Source organism: Myotis myotis, unplaced genomic scaffold (genome assembly GCF_014108235.1).
Source record: "Myotis myotis isolate mMyoMyo1 unplaced genomic scaffold, mMyoMyo1.p scaffold_m19_p_11, whole genome shotgun sequence".
NCBI lineage: Eukaryota > Metazoa > Chordata > Mammalia > Chiroptera > Vespertilionidae > Myotis > Myotis myotis.
In genome coordinates, this window is record NW_023416315.1 from 31,852,607 (window position 1) to 31,864,642 (window position 12,036).

At 39.0% G+C, this 12,036-nt stretch overlaps 1 protein-coding gene across 4 annotated transcripts in view; it reads left to right on the plus strand.

The window, feature by feature from the left end:
- Positions 1-909: 909 nt before the first annotated feature.
- The window catches only part of THSD7A (thrombospondin type 1 domain containing 7A), a 319,576-nt gene continuing 308,449 nt past the window's right edge, over positions 910-12,036 (plus strand). For all 4 annotated transcript variants that reach the window (XM_036328030.1, XM_036328032.1, XM_036328031.1 and 1 more), the window contains exon 1: positions 910-1,413. In XM_036328030.1, coding sequence (XP_036183923.1) covers positions 1,239-1,413 — 175 coding nt within the window. In that variant the 5' untranslated portion in view covers positions 910-1,238. The remainder of the gene's footprint in view (positions 1,414-12,036) is intronic.

Below are 12,036 nucleotides of genomic sequence, written 5' to 3' on the forward strand. Positions count from 1 at the left end.
CACAAAGAACAAAAGACCCAAACCCATGAGGTAATTTAGATTATATTTTTCTACACTAAGAGTTCAGACAAATTAGTGCCAGGGATTTTTAAGTAAAGAATTTACTGATTTGGAGCTATCAAAAAACAAAACAAAACACACACACACACAAAAACTTAGTTTTCCCTTTAATTTTACTCATAAGTGAAAAGGCAGCCTATTTTGGACAAAAAGAAGTAGATAAAGGACTAGCATTTTTATTTACTCCATATCTGAAATACTATTTTTGATTAGTTTTAGTAAAACTATATAACTAGATAGTATTGTGAATACTTACTGCATACTAATTCTATTTTAAAAATATTAAAACACAATGTACTTTGATTTGTCAGAGTAGATCAATATCACTCATATTTTTGAGAACAGATTTAAAAAAAAACACTTAAAAAAGTGGTTAAGCATATTTCAGCAGCAAGTAAACACCTCTGTTGTTTTACTGTTTTTGTTTTTGTTTTGTTTTGTTTCACATCTGATCATAAGTACTCCTCCCTCAAAAAGTGATTCAGAAGATACCGGTTAAAATAAATGACAAACACGAATGCTTTGTGTACATGTACCCTAAGAAGAACATACCACTCGATCTAGCATTTGACTCGTTGGGTGACGAGGAATTTCAATGCCTGCTATTTGTCACGATGGAGCCTGTCGGATGATGATTCCTTTTACTAGTGTAGCCTTCCAAACATATATCATCACACCATGTGCATGGGAGTTCTTTGGGCGGGTATGTTGCATCTGGTCGCCCCCTCTCTGTTCCGCTCGCTTCCTTTCTCGCCCTCTGGCTCTCTCCCCCCACCCCCACCTCCAGCCCCCTCTCCCTCGCTGGGCTCATGCTCCCCCCACCCCCTCCAGCTGGCGTCGGGTGCTGCGCAGCTCCCAGACCTGGAGGACCTGCTCCGTCAGCTGGGGCCCCCTGCAGACGGCTGCTGCCCTCTCCCTCACCACTAGGACTTGCCACTGTGCGCGGAATGGCAGCCGCGGCAGCATCCGCGCCAGCGGCGGTGGCGGCGGCAGCCACGGCCACCACGGACGCTATTGTTCCCTGGTGTTAAAAGAGCTTTCCCTCCTTTTCGTGGGAAACGAACAATAGCAGGGCAGAGCTCTGCCTTCTGTACTCCTTGGGAAGACACTCGGAGGGCGCAGAAAAATTCCCTGCCGTCCGTGTTCGGGATCCGGACCCTGGAGCGGCCGCGAGCGGCATGGAGCTGCGAACGAGGCGCTTTGCGTCCCGGGGCCCGGGAGCCGCGGGCCGGTGCCAGGGCGTCCGGCAGCTGCTCCCGCCGCCGCCGCTGCTGCTGCTGCTGTGCCTGGGCGCCTGCGGGGCTGCGGCGCCGGGCGAGGTGGACGCACCCACCCTCTATCTGTGGAAGACTGGTAAGTGGGACGGAGTTCCCCTTCTCCCCATCTTCACATCTGGGTCCACACAGCAAACTGCAGGGCTTCAGGAGGGCCCCCTGTGCTGTGGATGTTCCGGGAGTGCTGGGCTCCTAAGATACAAGTATGATCGGAGGAAGTAAATTGGGTCATGTCCGATGCTATTTGGAAAGAGAAACCTAACAACTAAGAGGCATTAGTGAGCCCCTGGAATGAGCTCGCTCTCGCAGCTCTGCAGTTAATAAGGGCAACCTGCGCTGCACTTTCTCGATGAAGTGCAGTATTTTTAACCTCTGGGTTCTCATTCTGCTATGAATTTCTTAAATCTATTTCTAGCAAAGAGCCAGCAGACAGTTTAGCCCCGGTCTCTACTCTGTCTTGAGGCAAACTGTTTGCTCAGTGCCATGATGCAGACGGTTATAGGATCGAATTTGCCAAGTATAGCTTTGTGATTTGTGGGACACGTGGAAACAAGCCAAACAAGGGCAGTTCTGACAGTTAACCCGCAGCCGGGGCTCCAATGAGCTCACGGAGACCAGGTGCAGCTCATTTCTTACCCAGTGAATTGCGGGATTTTTAAAGTGCACAATTGTTAGGATGTTTAAGGTTTAAACTTTTTCTGTCTGGAGAATTCTTTTGCCTTGTTTTCAACCGACAAAAGCAGCAACGAATGACTTGTCCATCTGAACCTCCTGGGTATGTGCTGACTAGAGGTCCTGGTAGGGCAGTGACAGGCAGGAAAACAATAGAGTGAGGGATGACTACCCCCTCCCCAGCTGCTCCTTCCTTCTCCAAAGGACACTGAGGATTCTTTAGCGGACTTGAAACTTGTGATGCTTATCAGAGTGAAGTGAGAAACACTGTGCTTATTGCTTAAGGCTAGGGATCAATGTTTGGCAATGCCTAAATATTAAGAGAAGGATGCAGTAGAGAGGAGGGAGAGAATGTATGTTTTCATCATGGGATTGCAAACAAGTTACTTCAGTGGTCTGTAGCCCTTTGCTACACAGATCAGTCTGCTCTACAATTATACCGAATTTTTAAAGAAGTTGCATCTATCCAATCCAACAACTTAGATTGAACAGAAATGGATTTAAAGCTACATAACTTGCCTTACAATCTTGGATGAAACACACACACGCACGTTTTTAGAAAAGCCATTTGGATTAGTGTTAGCCATTCTCCTTAACACTTGCAGTTTACAGATTAGTTGATGAGTGGATGTAGATAAAATCACATTAATTAATTTCAATTTAAAACAAATAGTTGACGATCTCTAATTTAGCTAAAGCCATGGTTTTACTTTTCAGAAGCTCAGTCATAATAACAAACAATAACCGAACTATAATTTCTATTAAATGGTATTATTTGGATACTTGGTAAGAGCTTGGACAAAATAGTACTTGGCTGGTTGAAATGTGTGCTATTAAAATAACAAGAGCCAAGAAGTTATTCAGATAGAAGAAGAGTCTAGGCAACATTCACGTGCAGGAACTGAGGTGCCAATATATGTCAACATAAATGTCATGGTGGGAACACAAGCCAGTAAACAGTTAAAAATAGTGGAAAGCTGTCAGGAGCAAGGATATGGAGACCTTGGTTCCAGCACCAGTTTCAGCTCTTGCTAGCTGTAGGAATGTTGGCAGTTTACTTTTGACCCTCCGTGTTTTCAGCTGCATATAAATATGATGATACCTTCTCTGACTATTCATAGTGTTATCCTAAGTTATGAAGAGCAAATGAGTGAGTTATGAGAAGTAATCTGTAAACTCCAAAGTTATGTTCATGTTCAGACATAAATAAGCTATATGAAGAGGATGGTAATGACATCTTTTTAATGGTGACCCTTGGTTTGGTAAAAAAAACAAAACTGAATGAAACTGGAGAACAAAATAATGACCTCTTTCTTGTTTTTGAGAGGGAAAGGAGACATTACCATATCTATAAAAGGAATAGGGAATATTTGAAGGGGAGGTATACATTGAAAATGAAAATACTGAGATGACAGAATCATGAGTGTTTCTCACTTGATGAAAATGAAGACCCAGAAAGGGAATTGGGGGAGAAAATGAGGTGAGACAGTCCAGGATATCTATTCCATTGGGGAAAGGTTGGTCTTGGTATAGCAGATTATAGGGGTGTGTGTGTCACATTCTTGGTGACATCTCTGAAGTGATATAGTGAAAAGTACATAGAATGAGAAACTGGGATAGGAACTCTAACACTGTGTTCACCAAGAACAAGCTATAGAACATTGGCAAAGTCATTTAGTGCCAAAGTCATTTGGTTCTTGGTTTCCTATTTTGTAATATTCATTAATTAGAAAAGATGATATCCAAGGGCCTTGTCAGCCTGAAATTGCTTTAAATGTATGTACATGGACATATACCATAAACACGCATATATTCATATATACACATAGTGTATTTACATGCATAGATATAATATATACATGAGCATAGTATGTGAAGTTTATGACATGTATACTATATATATTATATGAAAATTTAAAGTAAGTTGTATATTAAATGAAAGTTATTGTCAACCCACAACAAAAAATTATTGATGACTCACTGTGTGATTTTTATGAAGTTACTGTGGTAGTAGAAGCTATCTAGGCTATTGTCATCCCTACCTTCAAGAAACTCATAGTTGAATAATACTGTACATATAGAACAATTATATCATGGCACACCATACTTTAATGAAGCACTATGAGAGCAGAGAGGTTGTGTAGCTGATAAAGGGGGTTGTGGAGGCTTTCAAAGAAAAGCTAATGTTGATCTGGATTTTGAAGGATGAGCTAGATCTTTTACTCAGGGAGGAGTAGAAGCTCATTCCAAGCAGAGGAAAGAGAAAATAAAAACGACAGTCATGACAACATTCCTAGGTCTTGGAAGTACTGTAGCTCAAGTCCAGGATATTTGGTGGGAATGAATGGACTTAATGCCAATGAGTTCAGTTGGGGGAAGAATGTAAGAAAACTTTAAAATCATGGAAAATATATTAGAGCTTAACCTTTAAGCAGGTGGAAGCCATTGGAATCTTGAGCAAAGTATTGACTTATTCTTTGCCCAGAATGGAGAGAGAGAGGTTAAGAGGCTAAAAAGGGTCAGTAAAAGAGTGACTGAGAGGCAAAGGGGAGCAAAACAAAGATCATTGAAGATGTAGTGAAGGGTGAATAGGGGAGGACTGGGAGGTCACATTGTAGAATTCTAGTTGAGGTTTAGAGCACAGGGGTCACAGTGTCTGCCAAGGAAAGGAGAAACTAATGCTATTAAGATCTCTACCATGTCTGCACCCAGTTACTTGAGACAGAGAATATGAAAGAAGTAAGAGTAGGTTTCTTGGGGTTGGAGAAAAAGACTATCAGTTTAATTCTAGATATACTAAACTTGAGGTAGCAATAATCTATTAAGATGAATAGATTTATTGGGAAACAATGAAAGGGTGGGTAGTTTAGGAGAAAGAGTAAGGCTGATGTGTAGGCTCGCAACTCTATAAATATATGATATTTTAAGGTGTGGTTATTGTAGGGATCATTAAAAGAAGAAAAAAGTATTGAAAAGAGGGGCAAGAATATTATATAGAGAATGTTGGGATTTAGAGGGCTGCTATTGGAGAAATACTAGTGAAAGAGCCCAAGAACCTGTGGTCAGAACAGGTCCAAGGAAAAATGGCAATAGTTACTAAATGGAAGAAGATATTTTATGAAGGGGATGGTGGCAAAAGGTATGAAAAAATCCTGAAAGGCTGGAAAGGGGTTAAGAAATATTTGAGAAAATATCAAGGAAACAGAGGAATTGGTAAGATAATTAGCAGTGTTTTGGGAAAGGACATTTTAAGTAGAGTGGTAGAGATATAAATTTGATTGAATAAAGATAGTGGAAAAGCTATATTAATAAAGTCAAATAATGAAGTGGTATTTAATTCTCTCTGCTATACTGTTTTTATTTTAACAGAGAAAACCCAAGAATATAAGCTATTAAAATGTTCATTAAAAAAAAGTTAAATGTTTCAACAGTATTTTATTTTATTTTATTTTATTTTTTCCATCGCCATTTATCCCATCTATGCCCTCTTCCACTTTCACCTATCCCCTTCCCACTCTCCCAATCACCACATTGTTATCCATGTCCATGAGTCCTCTCTTTTTTTGAATCTTTTTTGCTCAATCCCTCCACCCTTCTCTCCCACCCCGAATTCCTGTTTTGCTTGGTAGTTCAGTTTGTTCATTAAATTCCACATATGAATGAAATCATATGGTACTTGTCTTTCTATGACTGGCTTATTTCACTTAGCATCATGTTCTCTAGGTCCATCCATACTATTTCAAAGGGCAAATTTTTCCTCTTTATGGCAGAGCAGTATTCCATTGTGTACATGTACCACAGATCTTTTGTCACAGTCATTTAAAGGGTAACTTTCAAATTGTCTTTGTGAGAATAATTGAAAACATTAAACACTGAGGTAAAGCACTTATGTTATTGGGAGGTGAATACTTAGTTTTTCTGATAAGATACTTCTTTTCTTTTTAATATTCTAGAATATGGAAATGTCTCAATAATAATTATGGCTAATTCTATTCACCTGCAATTCCAAATTAGGAGTATCAATGCATGGAACAAAATGTGACTGACTTAACAAGAGTCAGGCAGAAAACAGAGAATACATTCAACCTCTATCAATTTTTGTCATAGAGATGTATTTTCAAAAAGGTGTTGAAGTGATTGGATTAACTGTTATAATAATGAAATTACATCGAAATTCAATAAATAGGTACATGCTAGCTGTTGCTCACAATTCAGGTGATGAGGGTATTTAAAGGTATGAGTTTCTCTCAAGGAAATTGTGTCTTACATTAAATTGCTTCTGAAGTAGGTTCAGCCAATACAAGATAATACTATTAATGACAATCACTGTCTTTTACCTACTTGATTGTGCATAAAATAATTCCATGCTTCAGTGTAATGTAAAATAAGTGCTATCCTTTTTTTTCTTTCTTGTACTTATACTAAGAAGTACTTCTACTAATATAAAGTGTTCTGCTTTATTCTTATGGAAAAATATCAGTCTTAATCTTACTATTCACTAAATAACAAAGGAAAAAGGGATGCCATTTAGGTTGTAGTAACATGAGGGTGGCATTTTCTTAATAAAAATGTTTTGCACTTCAATCGTGCTTACAGTTTGCCTTAATTTGGAATATGACACTGTTTGCTCACTAAATGAGGATAGGGATGGAGCAGAGTGGGAAGACTGTGGGCATCAATGTCAGTTAATCCAGAGCAACATGGATAGAAATATACCCTTGTTACCTATAAAATTATTTCACCTCCTTGACTCTTTTCTTTTTAACTCCATTATGGGTAAGTAATATGTATTCCAAATAGGTTATTTGAGGATTAAATATGGTACCATGTAATGTCCTAGTACAGTGCTTGAAACATACTAGAACTCTAGTAAATGGTAGTTTCATTTTTGCTGTTATTCTGTTATAGAATGCACTGGCTACTTAATTTTATGACCTGGAGCAGGTCCAGTAATGTGCATTAGCTTTCTCTAAAGCATCAATTTTTGTAAATGCACTAGAAATGACAAATTGATACAGTTAGAGTGCTAGGTACTCCAGCACATTACAGGGGAGACAGTATGGTGGGATGGAATGAACATGGGCTTCAGGATCAGACAAGCCTCTGTTTAAAACTTGCTTCTTCCTGATGGTCAAGTTACTAAAACTCTCTGACTTAGTTTCCTTACCTAAGAATGGTGCAGAAGTTCTGAAGTGAGAGGGCATTTGTGGTGATTTAATGGGTAGTAACTAGCAAGTATCTAGCGCAATGCCTTACATGTAGTAAACATTCAAAATGTTAGTTCTCTTCACATTCTTTATCTTTTTATCCCCTAAAAATGACACAACTTATAGGAATTATACTGATCCAACACATTTATCTGTGTTCTCCAACTAAAGCACACCATGGAAAACAAAACAAGTCTGGAAAGAAGTTATTTTATTATAGGCTTGTCTTTTTCCCCCCTTTGGCACATATGAACTAAGGACCATAAAAGTATTTTAAGCAGAAAATTCAGGCTGAATTATTTTATTAGAATTTTTTTATACTTGATTTTGTGTTGTGTCTCAGGGGATTTCTCAAGAATCTGACATTTCACATTCTTGTAATTGACATAGTCACATATGCCTTCCAAGTTAAATTATTTTATAATAGAATTGTTTGTGGCTTATGCATTATTTTGATTTGTTTGTTAGGTGTTTATTTAAATAAACTTAAAAATACTGCCTGGCCCGCTGGCTCAGTGGTTGAGCATAGACCTATGAACCATGAGGTTGCTGTTTGCTTCTGGTCAGGGCACATGCCACGGGGGTTTCAGGCTCCATCCCCAGTGGGGGGCGAGCAGGAGGCAGCAGATCAATGATTCTCTCTCAGCATTGATGGTTCTATCTCTCTTCCTTCCTCTCTGAAGTTAATAAAAAAATACATGTTTTAAATATTACCGTTTATGTCTTGTTTTCCTACCCTCTTTCATAGCATACATAACACAGTTAGTGCTCAAAATTCATTCATTATTTGGATCAGAAAGTCAAATGTTCAGGTGGCTTTCTGAACCTGTAATATCTCAATGGATTGTGATAACTCAGGTCACTCCTCATGTAAACTGCAGGTAGCTCTCTGGTTTGGAAAATGATGGAAGCCCCAGCCAGGACTGATGTTAGGAGTGCTATAGAGCAGCACACACCCTGACTTTTTCTAGGGATTGTTGCTATATAGAAACTGGCTTGACGTTGGTGAGGTGAGATGCTGACATTCTGACTAGGGTGCTGGGGAAGCGTGATGTGCTTTGGAACCTTTTAGGAGGTCATGAAGCCTCTCAGCCTTCATGTGACATACGTTGGAATGGTGACACTGTGCAGCGGGATCTCTGTGGGAAGGGGAGGGTGGGGGCCTCGCAGTCTAGCAGATATTTGGAGCAGGCTCCCTTGGAATTAATATAAAGGCACTTTAGAGTGGTCCTTAACAAAGACGCATTGAGGAAGAAGCATTCGGTAAAATATAGCTTTCCTATCACAAGGACATCACAGAGTATGAGGTAGAGGTGCTAATGAGTCTTAAGGTAGAGATTTTTTCTAACCTTTTTCAGCAGAATTTTACTCTAGATAATTTTAGAATACATTAAAATGATGAATGATAAAGGAAGTTACATTTAATCTCCAGGTACCCAAGCAAAAAGAAAAGTAATATTTAGAGGAAATGATATTACAATTAAACACATTGGGAAGGAGTGGGGGAAGCATAATAGAAAGTATGTGAAATCATAATCTTTTTTTATCGCTCTTATTGTTCCCATATTATTAATGTTATATCATGAGAAAATAAATGAAATAAGGGCTAAAGCACAAATGTGCTCCTTTCTATGGACAATAATTTTCAAATGACACATGTAATAGAGTAATGTTCAGGGGGCTTTAGGCTCCAGGAGACATCATAGAGATGGGCCATGTGGAATTTACTGAGCAAAATCAGTAAATTTAGGAGAAGCTATGCATGACTGCTAAAACCTGGGGGGAAAGTGAGACATTGTAAGAGAGCAACAAAACAAGGAGAGAAAAGATAAAACAGGCATCACCTTCATTCTTTAAAAATTATATTTAAAGTCATGGTTTATGATAGGGTTCACTCTAATGTACATTTTATGGTTTGGACAAACATATAATGACATGTATGCACCATTAAGTATCATACAGAGTAGTTTCACTGACCTAAAAAGCCTCTGTGCTTCACCTGTTCATCCCTCCATCTCTCTTCCTCTCCCTAAATCCATGGTAACCACCTATCCTTTTTCTTTCTCCATACTTAAGCTTTTTGAAGAATGTCATGTAGTTGATATAATCCAGTTGAGCGTTTTCAGATGGGCTTCATTCACATAGTAACGTGCATTTAAGTTTTCTTTTTTTTTTAAAAAAAAATATATTTTATTGTTTTTTTACAGAGAGGGGGGGAGAGGGATAGAGAGTTAGAAACATCGATGAGAGAGAAACATTGATCAGCTGCCTCCTGCACACTCCCCACTAGGGATGTGCCCACAACCAAGGTACATGCCCTTGACCGGAATTGAACCTGGGACCCTTGAGTCCGCAGGCCGACGCTCTATCCATTGAGCCAAACTGGTCAGGGCTTAAGTTTTCTTCATGCCTTTTATTGGCTTGATAGCTCATTGCTTTTAATTACTGAATCATATTTCATTGTATTGATGTAGCACAATTTATCCATTGACCTGTTGAAGGACATCTTGATGTTTCCAAGTTTTAGAAATTATGAATAAAGCTGCTATGAACATCCATATGCAGGTTTTCAACTCCATTGGGTAAATACACAGGGGCATGGCCACTGGATCATATGGGAAGAGTATGCTTAGTTTTGTAAGGAACTACCAAACTGTCTTCCAAAGTGGAGGTATCATTTTGTATTCCAGCCAGCAATGAGTGAAAGTTCCTGTTGCTCCACATTCTCACTAGTGTTGTCAGTGTTTTGAATTTTAGTTATTTTAATAAGTGTGTGTTGTTGTTTCAATTTGCTATTCCCTTATGACATAAGATGTTGAGCATCATCTTTTCATCTGTTTACTTGTCATTTGTGTATCTTCTCTGATGATACGCATTCTTATTAAAATATGAAGAAGAGTAGCATGAGCAGGTGGAATTCATGTGATAGTTCAGAGTCTCAATCCACTGTGCTGCACATGTTGTACTTCTTGCCCTGATGATATGAACTACACTAAAAACAATTATTTTATAAAGAGAAGACACACATGAAAGTTAAGTAAAGAATAAACGGAGTTGGGCCTAAACTTGTCTAGTTTGTTTCACCTTTAGGGGAACACATTTGGATAGAGTTTGGGAGTGATGAACGATCCCTTGAAATGAAAGAAAATGGTCTACTATATTAAAGATTAAATTGAGCTTGAAAACTTGTGAGATTTTCAAGTGCACAACACATGTGCTGTATTGCCAGCTGACTGTGGTCTGGTTTGTAAATCATGTAGTTGTATATGCACGCCTTCTTGCTCTTGCATGGAGGAAGCAATAGGCTGGTATAGGTTGAGGAACAAAATCCTCCTGAATTTCTGGGAAGCCGTGGAAGTCCACTGTCCTTAGCCCCTGGCAAGCTGTTCTGGGAACTATCCTGATACTTAGATTGCTCCCATGGAGCTTCCCATGGACACAAAGTGTGGAGCACACCCAGAATGGTGGTGGTAGAACAATGACTCAGAAGTAGATAGTTTGTGTGTGTACATAGGGGTAGAAATACAAGATAGTATTGAAGTAGCTAACCTAGAATTATAGAGAAAACTTGATGGAAAATTATTTTTCCCAAGTGAATGTATGAGGCACAGGCATTGACTGTATAATTGGAATAATTTAACTTATGGTGTATGGCCAATGCAGGGCTTTCAAATTGTGCACATATTCTGGATTAAAAGTTATCCCTTGGATTATAATAGCAGAAGCAATAACAAGATATTCTGAGTATCATAGATGGATATATTTACAAGTAGTAATATGTCTACTAAAGAATGGCATCAGAACACAGATAGTGCCTATTTGGGTTGCACTATTTAAATAGTATTTTTGTTTTCTCTACTAAAATCAGAGAGTGCAACTGTAAGTGGCAGAGGGACCCATTGTATTCAGGTACTTCTCCTTGACAATGAAAGTAATTAGTTGTAAAGAATTGAACCCATATCCCGAAATGAAAGAAGCACTGAATACCACATAGTTAAATATGTATTTGTGCACATTTGTATGTGCATAATAAATAAAATTAGATGTTCGAGAATAAACTTTTGAGCCAGACAGACATGAATATTGACCTAATTTTGTAATTTATTAAGAGTAAGGTCTGTAATTTTCCTGTGTCTCTTATTCTTCAACCATACCATAGGTACAGTATCAATATCTACCTCTCCAGGTTATTTTATAGATAACTTGAGATAAACACATAGGCCACTTAGATGGTGCCTGGCACATGTCAGTGCTCAGTGTTATCTCTTACTTATTGTGATCCTGGTGTGAGCTTAAGTGCCTCCTCCGTGGGATAGAGTTTGTCTCCTGCATCTGTCTGCATTCTTTCCTTCTTTTTTGAAGCTGCACATGTATCTCAAACTTCTCTTCCTCTACCTGCTCTAAGAGCACAGTTGCACAGCCCTCAGCTTTGCTGTTATCAGAGTTATTCAAAGTATAGTTTTAAAACACAGCGACAGTTTGCCTTAGTGTTTTATTTTTACGTGTAATCATGCATATTGTTGCCATACAGGAAATACTGGAGGTGTGACTTTTTAAGTGGGACTGTGCATTCCAAATTCCTTTGTGTGGAAACACTTAATAATATTCTTGGCAAGACTTTTGTGGTCTGTGATGCTCTGAATGAAAGGGCATAGGAAGTGTACAATGATTCTATCTCTCTCTCCCTTCCACTCTGAAATCATTTCAGAGCGGAAGGGAGAGAGAGATAGAAACATCAATGATGAGAGAGAATCATTGATTGGCTGCTTCCTGCACGCCCCCTACTGGGAATCGAGCTCACAACCTGGGCATGTGCCCTTGAC